Consider the following 18,032-nt stretch of genomic DNA (forward strand, 5'->3'; position numbering starts at 1 on the left):
AATCCACTGCACCCACATAGTTTATTCTTGTCGATTAGGGGGCAGGATGTAGTCCAGTGGTAATAATCTGATGCGCAGTCGGTCTAGAATCGATCCGCATCGGTGGGCCCATCGGTGGAACGAGAATTAGCCCAATAGGCCCACTGATGGGGATCGATCCTAGACCGATTGTGTACCAAGCGAACACATATAGTATTGGGTTACGTCTCGCCATGAGATAATTACTTATCGGTATATTGATATATTATTATTCAAAGAGTATATAACATGTAATACAATCAAGATGGGGCGATTACTTGGCAAAAGTAATCGATTACGCTTACGATTACTTGAGAATGTCACGATTTACATTTATTTACAATACACCTTACCTGTACCGAGACACTTGGTAATTTTCGTAATTCGACTGTTTTTCAAAGACATGAAAAACAAACAGTTTATTTTGTGTAACGACACCACTAGAGCACATTGATTAATTAATCATTAGCTATTGGATGTCAATCATTTGGTCATTCTGACTCGTAGTCATCAGAGGAAACCCGCTACATTTTTCCTAATGTAGCAAGGGATCTTTTATATGCACTTTCCCCCACACACGAAAGCACATACCACAGCCTTTGACCAGTTGTGGTGCACTGGTTGGAACGAGAAAAAAACAATCACTTGAATGGATCCACACAGGTGGTTCGATCCTGCGACGCAAGCACCTCAAGGGAGTACACACCTTAGCTATCTGGGCTGTCTGTCCAGGACAGTGGGTTAGTTGTTAGTAGTTAGTGGTTAATGAGAGAGAAGAGGGTGTAATGGTATGGGTGGGAGCCGGTACCGGGCTGCAAACCTACCAGCCTTATGTCCGATGGCTTAAATCAAGACACCACCGAGGCCGGTCCTCAAAGATTAAATAAGCTATAGTGTACGGAAATGATCAATATATTTTATGTTTTAAATAATAAACTTCAGTTAACAGTTATTGTATTTTCTTTACTTTGTTACATGTCTTCCTTAAAATCTGGGGCGGGATGTGGCCCAGTGGTAAAGAGCTCGCTTGATGCGCGGTCGGTTTGGGATCGATCCCCGTCGGTGGGCCCATTGGGCTATTTCTCGTCCAAGCTCCACGACTGGTGTAACAAAGTTTGTGGTATGTACTATCCTGTCTGTGAAAAATGCTGCTAATCAAAAAGAGTAGCCCATGAAGCGGGTTTTCTCTCTCAATATCTGTGTGGTCCATATGTTAACAATATATCCGACGCCATATAACCGTAAATAAAATGGGTTGAGTGCGTCGTTAAATAAAACATTTCCTTCCTTAAAATCTTTTGAGGGTGGTATAAATAATATATTATGAAAAATATCGTGATACAGGATAAACATATCGCGATACAAAAATGTTCATAAAATCCATATCTACTCAAATAATCGAATGTATCCAGGGACTTACATTGCCTTGCTTACAATATGAATATCTGTATATGAATGGCATTTTTTTTTTTTTTTTTTTTTTTGTAGTAGCTCAATATTGATTTTTACCTATAATAATTTCGAACGTAACAATTGATTGTTTCTTCCAAATGCAAAACACAATTTGTAATAACTGGGTCAAACGGAATCAGAAATGTAGTTATTGATCTGATATCTTGGGGTTTTTTTTATTTAAAAGTTGTATTACCCAGACGGCATGTTTTACGTGTCAGTAGGTTCTTTTGTCTATACTACGATAATGGCTACAAACTCAGGATGGTCCATATATTGACGCCTAAAATTAGTCAAGTTAAGTTTTAGACAGATTGGATTTTTTTATATTGCTATACGATAAAATAATAATTTTAACAGAAAATATCTTCAAAATATTGTTTTAAATTCCCCCATTTACAATATATTACAATATCGACTTCAAAATGAAATCAGTATTGAAAAAAGCAATAAAGAATTTAAAAAAAAAATCAATGTTTAACTTTGGTTACTGATGACAGCCGTACTACATTTCATTCATTTATTTATTATTTTCGTTCATACGTCCAATTAAAGTTCAAACACGCTATCTTGGGCACATACCTCGGATACCTGGACTGTCTGTCCAGGATAGTTGGTTAGTGATCAGTTAGAGTAGTCATGTAGTGGTCTTATACCTACCCATTGCGTTGTTAGACTCGCTCTGGGTGGGAGCCGGTACCGGGAGGCGACCCATCAGCCTTAAGTCCGATGGCTTAACCACTGAACCACCAATGCTGGTATTTCATTTCAATTTATTTTCGTGCTTATATCCAATTAAGGTTCAAGCACGCTGTCCTGGGCACACACTTCAGCTATCTGGGCTGTCTGTAGTGGCCTTACACCTACCCACTGAGCCCTTAAGAACTCGCTCTTGGGGGTTATAGTCGATACAGGGTTGCGAACCCTGTACCTACCAGTCTGTAGTCCGATAGCTTAACCACCACTGCGCCACCGGGGCCGGGGCCGTACTACAGCGTTAGTGTTTATTTAACTGTTAGTCACCAGTGTTGATGGGACGCCAACTACTTAGATGCGAAGCTGGGGCAACAATAGTTTAATTTAGGATAACCGCTTGGTTATCACTATCACGTTCTTAAAAAGTCATATCATTGGTCGAATAAAAAGTACTTTACCTGTTACCTCACTCCTTTGACGTCATCATGATTAAAAGATGGATCGTGCTCACACCTGCTTGGGAATAAAGGAACTTCCTTTTCTTTGACAAACTGCCCTTAAAGTGTTCTGCTCTCAACAGTAAAGCTAGACCAATTTTAAAATAAATAATTGTTACTTATTAACTTTATCAATAGAATTCATGCCAATAAAAACATCAGTATTCGCAAACATAGAAAGGATGTCTTGCATCGAAAGCCGAAGCGGTGAGGAAAGGAGTCTAAAATTGTGGTTTTATAAATTTGATTACTTGATAATTTCAAAGGGGAAAAAAAAGAAATACGTAAACTAAACGAAGATGTCCAGTGAGATTCAACTCCTAGATTCTGTCTTGGATCAATTGAAATGCGCAGAACAGGAAGAAAGAAATAGAAAACGGAAGCATATCACAGAGCTATGTAGCATTTTGAGAGACAATAACAGTAGCAGTGTGAAAGACAATCATCTTCGTAGATTTATTAAACAGATCAGTGCATGTAAAATGTCATCTTTATTAGTTTCCGATAGCAACGCATTGCCGAAACGGAAAATAACCGAAAGAGATTCATCATCGGTTAATGAGAGCCCTGGTTTTGACATTTTGCAGAGTATTCTAAATCGACACATTTTCTTGTTGACCCAGAATGATCTACTGCATCATAGAGACAGTCACATGGACATCTTAGGCACACCTCACCGCTTGTCTGAACATTTTCTAGAAGATGGAATTCCCTCGACTTCATTTCTCAGTGAAGATATTTCATCAGCTTGTGAGCAAGACAAGTCGTTGGAGAGTGTTTTCATTAACAGTTCTTTTGAAACATACCATAAGAATGGTAAAAGATGTACCTGGTGCTAAGAATAAATTTAGAACATCTTGATCGTTATGTATGCTGCATTTATAGAATAGAACGTGGACGATAGTGAGGGACTGGAGTGAAGCGGCCATGGGACTCAGCCTTTGTTAAAATGCATATAGCATTCATGAGTCCTGTTTTGGGTGAATCTTGCACACTTATTATTGTTTCATCGTTTTAGATGAAGTGACGGACTTCACAGCTGTGGTGGAAGGATGCGATCACCTTTCGCAAACACCTGATATCTTCACTGTTATGACAGTGATTCAGGATTGCATGTTATCACAACTGCACTTTATCTAATGAGCTCTATCCGGTGCTAGTTTTGATTTGGCAAACTGGTCTGGGAGTGGCGATGCAGGGGGGATGAAATACCCAGTGCAAGTCCGCCTCGGGAGTAGCTGTCCTTCTATAGACGAGGCACTGATAGAGCTTCATAGAACCATCCACTATTTTACCCATTCGACTCTGCATTGTGGGGAGATACGGCCCTGGTTATGTGTTACGGTTTTATCGTTCAGACTTAGAGACCCTTTTCAAAGATAATTCTGAAAACAATACTCTCGCTTTTGCAAAGTTACTGTAATACGGAAATGTTGCTGTGTACACAATATTCAGTTGCATATATTGTATACTTATCAGTGTTGACATGTTTTTGCATTGTTATATATTTGAAACATTGTCAAAATAAATGATTTCAAATGTATGTTAGAAAGTTTTTGTTTTATTGTGTGGATCGTCGGTTTCATGTAAAATAATAATAATAATAAAACTCAAATAGCAGCGTTGATATGTGAACAAATAAACACGTTTAGTTTCCAGTTACGACTTTTCTTTTTTAATTGTATTCAAAAATTTCAAACTGGAATCATAGTTGCAATGTTGTTGGGTTTTGGGATTGGGTTTTTTTTTTTTTTTTTTTGGATTGGGGAGTTGGGGGTTGGGGGGAGGGTCATTATTATTAATATTTTGTATTATTATAAAACAACTCAACTGGGTATAGCGTTACAGACTAGCACGTAGGGGTGGGAGGGTGGCAGAATATAGTTCAGTACCGTAGTAAAGCTGGTCCTGCATAACTGCAATGCGCTGGGAGGGGCGAGGGGCGGGATCGTCCTTGATGGATTTGTGGCTTCCCCGTCAGTGCCGTAGTACTACTGCATGAAAGGCGGTGGTATGTACTGCCCTGTCTAATGGTAACATTTTATGAAAGATCCTTTGCCGTTTTACACGGAAGACGTAGCCAATATGTGGTTAGCGGTTTTTCACAAATGCCAACTTGATCAAATAGATTAGAGCACATGAGTGTCCGTTAGATACCGTTTGTTTTACAATGAGTTGTTTCAAAACAAGTGAAAGTGAGTTGGATACGTTTTTAAACGAGTTGCAAGATAAATGGTATATAACGCACACGAAGGTGGTATTCTATTTCATACATATCTTCAAAAAACCCGGATTAAAACAAATGTAAACGTCTTTTTAATTCATGTACTGCCCTAGTGCTTGTGCGTAATTTTCGCGTCACAGACGAATCCGTTTCAGGTTAACCTATAGGCCTACTATATATATCAACCAGTTTCAATCGTGCTTCTTCTCTGTATGTCTCTCTCTCTCTCTCTCTCTCTCTCTCTCTCTCTCTCTCTCTCTCTCTCTCTCTCTCTCTCTCTCTCTCTCTCTCTCTCTCTCTCTCTCTCTCTCTCTCTCTCTCTTTTCTATTGTATGGTATGTCTGTTGCGATCTAGAAGCAGCCAATCGTATGTCTTTAAATTGTTATCACACGTGTGTGTGTGTTATTATAAATAATGAATGGTGTTCTCACCAACGGGTGTGTAAAAAAAAAAAAAAAAAAAAAAAAAAAAACATATTTGAGAGCCACCACACATGGTTACTGACTATGACGTCATTGATAACGTGTCTGTAAATACACGAAACAACATGGCATCTCTATCTAGTCCACAATCTTCACAAGAGTGCATTGTGAGGTATCTTGCAACAATGCATGATTTTTTCTTCATATGGAGACACTCGAGACCTCCACCTAAAAGACAGGATTCAGATGAATTATATTTGAGGTATATTGTGACAAGGCATAATTGTTTTTTTCCTATTTAAAAAAAAATGATTATCACATCTTGTCTTAGTGTGTCAGGAATGGGGGTTGGGTGGGGTGACACTGTTCCCAACTCTGAAGATAATGCATTAAAATTAGTATAGCACCCTCGCTCTCTTCCCCGTGTAGCTATAATCTTCCAACGCCTTTGTCGTGCACTTTGTAGTTATGACGTCATGTCATTGTTATTACGAATATTTACACAGTTTATGGAATGAGTCTTTTTGCAGATGTGGGTTGTTTTTTCCAACACGAGTTTCAAGAAAATCAATTTCTGGAGAGTTTTAGCGAGTTCCATAGATTGATTTGTCTGAAAAACCATTTAAATTGACGAGTCCCATACATATTTTCTATTTAAATTACTTTGTGATTTTAGTATTGGCCTACGAAGTTCAGGGTATTTTTTATAACGTGACGTCGCTCCTTCTCTCAGCTAATATATATTACATCGCATGTATCGTTTGATGTAAACAACAGCCGTCTAATGTTTAGACAATACAAGACAAGACAAGACAAGACAAGACAAGACCATAATATACAATACAATCTTTATTGCAACAATTGTATGTTTACACTGGTTAAGGGGACTGATATTCATTAAAAAAGAAAAGCAAACATATGAACTAGTTATAACAAAAGTTTGTTTTGTTTTGTTTTGTTTTGTTTTGTTTTGTTTAACGACACTGCTGAAGCACATTGATTAATTAATCATCGGCTATTGGATGTCAAACATTTGTTAATTCTGACTTGTAGTCATCAGAGGAAACCCGCTACACTTTTTCTAATGCAGAAAGGGATCTTTTATATGCATTTTCCCACCGACAGGAAAGCACATACCTAGGCCTTTGTCCAGTTGTGGTGCACTGGTTGGAACGAGAATAAAAACAATCCGCTGAATGGATCCACTGAGGTGGTTCGATCCTGCGACGCAATCACCTCAACTGATTTAGTTAAATCCCGCCTCTAGTTATAATAATACTAAACAAGAGAGATTTAATACACGTAGCTGCATCCATATGCCACACAGACATAATACACATACACATATGTACGCGCACGCACATTCACGCACACACACATTTACATTCATACACACACACACACACACACACACACACACACACACACACATACACACGGACAGACGTACAGACACACAAGACATACACAGTAAGAAAACAATATAATAATGATCTGCCAAACAGCTATTTAAAAAAATACTCAACCAATTCCTTTGACTCGGGCAAGGGGTCTTCAGTAGATAATAAACTAGAAAAATCAGGGACATTTGTAAAAGTTTAAAGCATTTTTGTAAAAGTATAAAATGGTACGTTTGTCTTTTCCTCGCCTACATTTCCCAAACCAGTTTTTTTTAAAATTGTTTATATTCGATTTTGTTTGTTACTTTATTTTTGACTTTTTAAAGGTTTTCTTAAAAATTATTTTGTTGAAAATATATGTTGAACGATACAAGTATTTTATCTAGCCTAGATTCTACATACTCCCTACCCGCTAGATTCACTTCCTTCGTGTGTTAGTTCCTTTGTTTTGGTTGTTTTTCTTGGGTTGTGTGTTTGTGTATGTGTGTGTGTGTGTGTGTGTGTGTGTGTGCGCGCGTGCGTGCGTGCGTGCGTGCGTGTGGATGGATGGTGAATATAAAAGATCCCTTGCTACTAATGGAAAAAAGTGTAGTGGGTTTCCATTCTAAGACTATGTCAAAATTGTGTTTGACATCCAATAGCCGATGATTACTAAATAAATGTGCTCTAGCGGTGTCGTTAAACAAACTAACGTTTAGTGTGTGTGTGTGTGTGTGTGTGTGTGTGTGTGTGTGTTGTGTTTTGTTGTTGGTTTGTTTGTTTTGTTTGTTAGTTGTTGCTGTTTTTGTCGTTGTTTTTTGGTTTTGGGGGATGGGGGGGGGGGGGTCTAATATCGTTATGTGCATGCCGGGTGGCATATTAATGACATAGTAGCATAGGTGAAATGGCATATTAACATAAGTGAGCTGATTAAGTAATTAATACTGTATCCCACTATCTAGGAGGCAGGGTGTTCGAATTGTCTTGAATACTCTCTGAGCTATTGGAATATCCATTTCAGACAATGTCACTGCTGTATCAAAGTTTTCTTCTGCTAATCTCATAAAGAAGCATATGCTTGGGGGGATGGACGTAGCCAAGTGGTTAAGCGTTCGCTTGATGCGCGGTCGGTCTTGAATAGATCCCCGTCGGTGGACCCATTGGGCTATGTTTTGTTCCAGCCAGTGCTCCACAACTGGTGTAACAAAGGCCGTGGTATGTACTATCCTGTCTGTGGGATGGTGCATATAAACGATCCCTTGCTGCTAATCGAAAAGAGTAGCCCATGAATTGGCGACAGTGGGTTTCTTCTCTCAATATCTGTATGTTCCTTAACCATATGTCTGCGCCATATAACCGTAAATAAAATGTGTTGTGTGCGTCATTAAATAAAAACAGTTCCTTCCTTCCTTCCTTTTGATCTAGTCCTTACACATGCACGTTCCTTTAAAATGAGCAAATCCCTGTGGTCAGTGCAAAGTGTATGTATAAACACATCACCATCTATACCAATCTAGTTTTTACTGAACATGTCTGTTGACAATATCCACGTGTCGTTCAAAACGAGATCTACATCATTTCATTTCATTTCAATTAATTTTCGTGCTTATATCCAATTAAGGTTCAAGCACACTGTCTTGGGCACACACACCTCAGCTATCTGGGCTGTCTGTCTAGGACAGTGGGTTAGTTGTTAATTGTTAGTGGTTAATGAGAGAGAAGAGGGTGTAGTCTTACACCTACCCATTGAGTCGTTAAAACTCGCTCTGGGTGGGAGCCGGTACCGAGATGCGAACCCTATACCTATCAGCCTGATGCCCGATGGCTTAACCACGACACCACCGAGGCCGGTGATCTACATCAACAGCATTCGTTCCTGAGATCTGGATGAGGTGTGAGGAGATCTAGTTTCAAAAAGAAGGCCGATTTGAAAATGTCTTTCACATAAAATAGTTATTTTGGCTTTAGCATCTCCTTTTACAGCACACCAGTAATCTATTGATCCTGACAGAAACAAATCTCAAGAAATCGTAATATGTACGTTTTTAATGTATGGGTGTTATTTATGTTTTTGACAAGTCGAAGTATAGCTGTCAAAAAAAACAAAAAAAAACATGCATTCAAAGCTCAAAGGTGATGGGACATATCCCTGTGGTAAGCGCTCGCTTGATGTGCGGTCGATTTGGGATCGATCCCCGTCGATGGGCCCATACAGTTTATCATTCCAGCGAGTGTACCACGACGGATATATCAAAGGCCGTGATATGTGCTATCCTGTCTGTGGGGTGGTACATATAAAAGATCCCTTGCTACTAATGGAAAAATGTTGCAGGTTTCCACTCTTAGATTATATGTCAAAATTACCAAATGTTTGACATCCAATAGCCGATGATTAATAAATCAATGCGCTCTAGCGGCGTTGTTAAACAAAATAAACTTTAACAAACTTTTCAAAGCTCTGCGTTCATATTACGATTTTTTGATATTAAAAAAAATAATAACAAATTCATTATTATTATTATTATATATATATATATATATATATATATATATATATATATATATATATTAATATGGTTGGTTCTCATACGCGATTTGTACTAGCAAGTAGAGAAAAAGATAGCAAAGTTTTAGATGATGTTTTGTTATTCCTCTCTATATTTAGTAGGCCTACAAATTTAAATAGTGTAATCAACACGCACCCCCCCCCCCCCCCCCCCCCACACACACACCCCCTACCTTTTCCGTTTTCACAAAATCAACACCTAATACTCTGTCCGCCCCATTAGTGCGGATCCTGGGAATAGGTGCTATTATTATTATTATTATTATTATTATATGCGGTACTATTTTCTTCGGCTGAGCTGGGAATGATTTCCTATGCACGTCAGTATATTGTGAAATTCTCTCTCTCTCTCTCTCTCTCTCTCTCTCTGTCTCTCTCTCTCTCTCTCTCTCTCTCTCTCTCTCTCTCTCTCTCTCTCTCTCTCTCTCTCTCTCTCTCTCTCTCTCTCTCTCTCTCTCTCTCTCTCTGAAACACACCTTTAAAGAAATCCTATATTCGTATAGATCTGCGCCCACTTCACTTGAACATAATATAACCTGACAGCCACCTCACACAAATTATGTAACTACAATTAACTTCATTGTTATTCAAAAGGTATTATTTTCCGTTATCCATGCAGGTAGCTTTATATGCTGAGGAAACTATATATTAATAAAACAAATATATATTGTATAATAGGTACAAAAGTTATACATCGCATATACCAACAATAATTATGCGTTAAACAATATGCGTGTCTCCATACACTTTGTAACCCGTAAGCGGTGTGAATAGGTATAATCGCCATATAATAACTTTGTTACGTTTCATTTAATTACAGGGTATCGGTGGATTTAGGCGAGCAGTTGTTTGGCCACAGGAAGTCGCTAGATAACTTATGGGACAACCACAAAAAGTCGCACACTGGCGAGCAGCCCGACGTAGACAGTGATTTCTGGCGAACTAAGGAACTACTCAAGCTCTGTGTCCCTCCTCTGTACAAAATGCCTACCGGGCTAGCGTCATTTTCTGTCAATCGGGTGAAAAAGAAAATTCGACCATCGTCGGCTGCGGCGAATTTACAGACGTACCCGGGGTATTCATCGGGACTGTATGACACCTCCGTCCGCCCGGCGACCGCGTCGACGTCGGTCAGTTATCTGTCCAAGAGGCCAGCAACTCAGGCCGGTGGGCCACGACGTCCATGGCAGCAGCGACCGACGACGGAGTCAAGGGGCGAGAAGGACATCGTCAAACAACCGCGTCGCCTCACCCTTGGGGCGGTGGATGGAATCGCAGAGGCGGAGGCCTTAATTCGGCCCGGTCTCCCCCATGGGACTGCAGCACACCAGCTGAAAAGTAAAGTAAGTTACAGATTTTATTTATCTATTTTTTTTAAAACATTAATTTCATACATTTCCCCACGTTTTTTTAGTTATTTCCTGCGATTACACACGTTTTATCACTGGGTAACCATTGTAAACAAAGGGCGAATAATTAGGATCGCGACAAAATGGTGTTTATGGTTTTGACTGGTAATTGATGTGTTACCGTGGTGTGCGTAATCGTCGTGTTACAGTGTTGTTGTTTAAAGATGGGGTTCTCGTGTGATTGTGTAAATAAAAATTAACATTTTCTTGGTCATGGTGTTCATTATTTATTAAATTTCCCAAGCGGGACACGTCGCATGTCAAGTCAAAATTACAAATCCGGTATCCAATATGGCGCGGTTTGTTGTAGCAACTCGTTTGCTTCTTCGCTTCCGTATTCTGATCACGTTGTTGGCTGGAAATTAATCATGTGTGACATGCACGCGATCGCTTCATTAGAGCGAGTATTTCTGTCTCTGTGAAGTCATATTTCATATGTAATAATTATATCTTTATTCGATTTTTAATAATTACAGTTCCTGTAGTTATTCTGTAACTATGAAATAAATATAAACATTTAAATAATAATCTTAAAATATAACATGATATAATAATAATTAATATTGTTGTTATTCAATATATCACATCATATATAAATAAAAATTGAGAGAGGGGGGGAGGGGAGAGAGAAACAATGTTATACTTTAAAATAGTATCTGTAATACAAAATGGTACACTGTTAATAAAGTAATATTCATATGTACATGAAATCATATTATAATGTGCTATATGTTCTGTTACTAAGAAGAGGTACATGGTTTGTTGTGATTTACATCTTGAATTACATTACCACATGCTGCATTTGTTTTGAGGTAGGCTACCAGTATGTAGGCTAAGGCCAAAGAAAAAAACAAGAGAGGTTTGTTTACACTTTCCTGACAAACTGCCAACTCTAAAACTTTAGTTTTTTTAATTAAAAAAAATGAAAGACAGTTTTATTAGTCACAGCAGAGGTTCTAGAATATGTTAGCCTTATCCCCGAAGCCAGTGTTGGGGTAGTTTTAACACTCGGGCCACCAAGTATAATTCCAGTGGACTGCCTGATGCCCAGAGAACAAAACCAAATAATTTCTTCACTTTGGGTCTAGGACATAGCCCAGTGGTAAAGCTCTCGCCTGATGAACGGTCGGTGTGGGATCGATCCCTGTTGGTGGACCAATTGGGCTATTTCTCATTTCAGTCAACGCACCACGACTGGTATATCAAAGGCCATGGTATGTGCTATCCTGTCTGTGGGATGGTGCATATAAATGATCCTTTGCTACTAATGGAAAAATGAACCGGGTTTCCTCTCTGAGACTATATGTAAACATTAGCAAATGTTTGACATTCAATAGCCAATGATTAATAAATCAGTGTGCTTAGTGTGGTGTCGTTAAACAAAATAAGCTTTAACTTTCTTCAATTTGGCACTTTTATATTATGATTTCACTATCGCTTACTTCACAATCAGCAATTGAGTGACCATATGTAACATTTATCAAGCTACCTGTGTACTTTTATTGAGGTTCAAGTTAACATGTAAATAAAAAATGTTTCAAATTACTTTGCCTCCATTTTGTATACTGATACAGTCAGACCTTGTTACAACGACCACATTCGTCCCTGGGTCATTTTGTCTGTATATCAAAATTGTCATTATATCGAAATTGCTGGTATAATTTTTTTTTTATTTAATGACACCACTAGAGCACATTGATTTCTTAATAACCGGCTAGTAGTGAGGGCTATTTTATATGCACCATCTCACAGACAGGATAGCACATACCACATCATTTAATATGCCAGACGTGGTGCACTGGCTGGAATGAAAAATAGCCCATTGGGCCCAATGATGGGGATGGATCACAGACCATTATTAAATATTAAGTATATTATTATTAATCATGGCGCATTTACTGTCAATCTAATTGATTGCTACCTACTTCGTTTACAAAATGTCATAACACTAGTAGACTTTTGATTGTTTGAAGTTAATCCTTTAACTGAATGAGACTAAAGACTTATTTTCAAAAGCAATACACGTCTAGAGATTTAGCCAACATCGGTAACTCAGACATCATGTGACACTGTCGGCTGGCGATGCAATCAAGGATGATAAACGGCTGTGTGTACTGCCAACGTGCTACAGCATCTGTGATTATGTAATGTCGTTGTAAAGAGGTGTTTTGAGACGTATGTACGTTTGTTCCCAATTTGCTCTGTCAATATCGGAAGGTGTGAATTCCTGTGTAATGAACAGAATAACATTGATGTACGTTCATTCTCGACAATTTGTGGTCGGATGGTGTAAATGTAATAGTAACGATGGTCGTTGTAACGAGATCTGAATTGTTACTCTGCTTAATTTATTTTAAGCATAATACAAACAGACACCAGTCTGTCTATGTTGCAATCAAAGTTAAGTTCTTTATCCTTACTTAGAACAGTTTTTTCGTCTGTTCTGAGCACACCAAGGTCCTTTTAGTGCAGTAATGTTAATAATAGCTGGTAGAGAGTTGTACATATTCAGAAATGCATTTCAAGTTATTTTAATCTAATTACAGCTGAACATTCCATTGATTTTGAGGTGAAATGTTTTGAGGTTAGCAAGTGTGGTATGTAATTAATTTGGGCTTACTTATTTTAGACATATATATTTCGGGCACACCCTTTATCACCTCAGCTTTGGTGCAATCTAAAGCCCTGGCTTAATTTATACATGCAATGTAAATGTGTAATAAACATGTAAATAATTTTATTATGTCACATTTTATGCCTACTGCAATTGTTTTTATTGAACTGCAGCTGTTATATAAATAAACCACATACATGTATATGCATAATACAAATGTGATGTTTTCATCATTGCAATGGCTTATTCTTGATATCAAATCAGTATTATCAAACTTTTAAATAATTATCATTTAATAGCAAAAACATTACTTTGTCATTAAAGTATTTTGCAGGAAAATTAAGAAAATAATTTTTACGGTCAAAATTTGTTCTTTATTTTATTTTTTTATTTTGTTTCTGTTCAAACCATTGTACAGATACATTTATTATTACTGTCTATAATTACTAATATACAGGTAATGTTAGAATATTGTAGCCCAGTGGTAAAGTATTAGCTTGATGCGCAGTCAGTCTAGGATCGATCCCTATTGGTGGACCCATTGGGCTATTTCTCCACAACTGGTGTAATAAAGGTTGTGGTATGTACTATCCTGTCTGTGGGATGGTGCATATAAAAGATCCCTTGCTGCTAATCAAAAAGAGTAGCCCATGAAGTGGCGACAGCGGGTTTCCTCTCTCAATATCTGTGCAGTCCTTAACCATATGCCTGACGCTATATAACCGTAAATAAAATGTGTTGAGTGCATCGCTAAATGAAATATTTCCTTCCTTCTGTTAGAGTATTAAATTGTCGTGCAGAATTTTATCATGTATCCAAATTCTGAGAACTATTATCAGTAATATGGCATGCATTGTTATATGCATTAAATTATACTACAATGATTTTTATATGATTAACCAAGATTGTTAAAACCATGTCAGTATAGTGTGTTTCTTTACATACAGAGTTTTGTAAAGTTTGTAAAAATTGTTTTACGACACCACTGGATGACATTGATTTATTAATCATCGGCTGTTTTATTTTAAACATTTGGTAATTCTTGACATGTAGTCTTAAAGAAAACCAGCTACATTTTTGCATTAGCAGCACATACCACAGCCTTTGATATACCAGTCGTGGGACACTGATAGTGATTGGGGGGAAAAACCCAATCAGATAGTGGATCAAACGAGATGGTTCAACCTATCACGCAAGTACTCCAGGCAAACACTACCAACTGAGTTAAATCAAGCCCTCTGACTGTTGTAGGTGACGTTATTCTGAACTGCATATTTTGACACCCAATAGCTGATGTATTTGTCATGCTGGGGTGTCATTAAACATCTATTCTATTCTATTATTCTGAAGTGATGGATGTGTTTGACATATTTTGCAATTATGGCCAGTGGATTTTGAAATGATCTGGCCCGGATGACAAAAGTGCTGTGGAGAATTAAAAACTCCACAGCAATATCCACGGCATTTCTGATTGCCGTGGGCAGTTGCAGGGGTTGAGTATGTCTGTGTGTGGTTTGTAATAAAAGTTGTTGCCCCGCACACACACACACATACACACACATAAGATCATCTTTGAAAAAACTGATTTATTTAAAAATTTATAACATTTATTAAAGTCACTGTTTGGTAGTTCATATCAGATCTTACAGTTAAAATTGATATAAAAACATACTTATTAAGTTTTAAACCCATATCAACTGAAATAAAAAAAAATTGAAAAAAACTTCAGTGTAAATAAAATAGTTTTTTTTTACAAACAACCATCAAATTGCTTGAGTTAAAAATCTTATTTTACAATACAGGTATGAAGACAACTGATGGAACAGCCAACGTATAGTTCTACCTTTAGTCTGCATTATCAATTATTTCCATAACAATGCAGCTACGGCTGTTCTAGCATTTTGTCTTCACCCTGTATTAGACATTAGACAGGGGTGGGAATTCTCCTCAGATCAGCTGTTTTCCTCTCGTGGAACATTGCGTTTCCTCGCATTTTAATTGTCCTTTCTTCCAAAATATGTCAGATGGCACAAATTTTAACCTAGGATTTCAAGAAATTCTGGGACCCCTCTAGATTTCCTCTTTTTTTACAGTTCACCAATTCCCACCCCTGATTAGATACATAGTATGATGGCAATTTGTTAAGAAACCTTTTTATTTACATAGAAAAATTTAGTAAAAAAAATAGGGTTTTTGTTAGTTAGTATGGATTTAAAACTCAGTAATATGTTTTAATATAAGTTTTAACATAATTCATTGTAGATTTATATGCCAATTCATCTGTTCCCTTTTCATCAAAACACAGCATGCAAAAATGCTTAACAAGTCATAATGCACTGAGAATGACCATTAACAACAGAAGGTTATGGTTTCCTACTAGTGTGGCAGTTACAGCCATCTGTATTACTAGTTTATTGTGGAATGTATTGGTGAACATTTAAAAAGTAAAACAAAAGTGAGTCTCATCTGCTAGAATTGCTAACTGACAAAACAACACAGCCTTTATACTCACATACTCTCCACCAGTTTGTAATTAATTATATAGTGAAATACCCTGCCTCCAATAGTAATGAATCTGTCCTAAAACTCATTGCCCTGGCCTGTATTTGGAGAAGGGACACTTTAAGATAGCCCATTTGAATCCAGGTGAGAACAGTAACGTAAAACTTTTCTGTGGCATGTTGGATTGTTTGGCATTTTTGCCAACAGGTGATGTTGTGTCCGGTATCCAATACTTGAGGGAAAACACACCAGAAGGACTTGAACCACTAATCGACTACTTCGATAACACATACGTCTCTGGTCAGTTTCGCCGTATCCAGCTACCAACACAACCAAACGGCATTGTTCCACCCATCAGGATGCGTCGATTGCCTCCAACATTTTCTCCAGAACTCTGGAATGTCCATGACATCACACTAACTAATGGATCTCGAACCAACAACGTTTGTGAAGGCTGGAATAATGCCTTTGCCAAGCTTATCGGACATGCTCACCCAACCATCTGGCGTGCCATAGACAGTCTGCGAAAAGACCAGGCAATGGCATCCACACTGTTACTGCGAGACAACAGGGGTGAGCCCCCAGCAAAACGTGTTCGCCGTAAAACAGTCAAATTGCAGTCTAAGCTCTTGAATTTGTGCACAGCCCGCCGAGATGGTGCTAAGTCAATGGAGGATACTCTCAAAGGCATCGGACACTGCATCAGATGGAAATAGATCTAAATGTGATCTAATGGATTATGACTTATACAAAAGTCTATGCAATCAAATGTTATAATATGCAAGTGTGAATAAATATTTTGGGTATTAATTATTTTGTCATTTCTTATAATTATTTCCTAAATAAGGGGGTTTTGACTGGAGGGGGTTTTGACTGGAGGGGGTTTTGACTGGAGGGGGTTTTGACTGAGGGGGTTTTGACCGAGGGGGTTTTGACCGGTCACCAGCCCATTTGTCTCTCATTTTTGGTCCCTCTGTTTTTCGTTCTGTTTGTTGCTTTCTCTGCATCTCTCTGGCCTTCCTTCCCCTTCTTGTCTTAATGTTTTGGATTTACCCTAGTTTGACACCCAATAGCCGATGCATTTTTCATGCTGGGATGTCGCTAAACATCTATTCCCCTTCTTGTTCTCCCTCTCGGTCTCTTTCCTCTCTGTCACTATGATTAGTTACCTTAGTCTGACACCCAAAAGCTGATGTATTTGTCATGCTGGGGTGTCATTAAACATTCATTAATTCATTCCTTTCTACTCTGTCTTGATCTGTCTTATCTATCCATCCATCCGTCCATCCATCCTTCCATCCATCCATCCATCCATCCATCCATCCATCCATCCACACACCCATCCATCCATCCATCCATCCATCTATCCATCCATCCATACATCCATACATCCACAGATCCATCCATACATACATACATCCATCAATCAATCAATTCATCAATCCATCAATCAATCCATCCTTCCATCCATCCATCCATCAATCCATCCTTCCATCCATCCATCTTTCCATCCATATTTCTATCTGCCTATCTACCTATCTGTCTGTTAGTATCACCATAAAAAATGTAATTGAAGAAAAAAAAACCCAGACCGGTTTTGTTACAAAAACCAGTTGAACATTTTAAAATTTGATCCATTTTTATCCAGTGACACAAAATAGCAAGGCTTACCTCGAATGATCACTAGAATCTCATTACATCACTATATTCAACGATTCTTCAGATCCAAATATACCCATCCATCAAATGATAGGCTGGATATGAGCAGCAATGCCAGCAGTGAAATGGATACACACATATATTGACTGAACTCCTTCAGTGAAGCAAATTACCGACTGAAGCACTGGAACCAAATGAGATCATTTATATTTAATGAAGCTTCAAAGATGCAACCAGTAATTAGATTTCTTCACATTGTCTTCATGAGGCTCCAGATGGTGAACTTTCAGTCTCAAAACGGAACATTAAAATTTTACTTTTTAATTTATTTTACGCATTTTCATCCTATACCTGCATATTTCAAATTGTCAGAATGATATATCTGTTGTCATTCTGAACTTATCTTGTCACAAATCACATTTTTTCAAATATATTGTGATAATTGTAAAAGCTTCAAGTTTAATGTGTTCGGGTTCTAAGCATGGCTTCCTTCTGTAACCCAGCGGTCATGCTGTAGTAGACATAGCAACAGCACAGAATGAAGCTATAGTTACCAGAGATACAGGGATGTATCCGATGCTAAAGATCATTGT

At 38.0% G+C, this 18,032-nt stretch overlaps 1 protein-coding gene across 1 annotated transcript in view; it reads left to right on the top strand.

The window, feature by feature from the left end:
- Positions 1–5,158: 5,158 nt before the first annotated feature.
- The window catches only part of LOC121375049 (WD repeat-containing protein on Y chromosome-like), a 55,359-nt gene continuing 42,485 nt past the window's right edge, over positions 5,159–18,032 (top strand). The window contains exons 1-2 of the mRNA XM_041502264.1: positions 5,159–5,572; positions 10,076–10,598. Coding sequence (XP_041358198.1) covers positions 5,382–5,572; positions 10,076–10,598 — 714 coding nt within the window. The 5' untranslated portion in view covers positions 5,159–5,381. The remainder of the gene's footprint in view (positions 5,573–10,075; positions 10,599–18,032) is intronic.

This window comes from Gigantopelta aegis, chromosome 6 (assembly GCF_016097555.1).
Source record: "Gigantopelta aegis isolate Gae_Host chromosome 6, Gae_host_genome, whole genome shotgun sequence".
NCBI classification, from domain to species: Eukaryota; Metazoa; Mollusca; class Gastropoda; order Neomphalida; family Peltospiridae; genus Gigantopelta; species Gigantopelta aegis.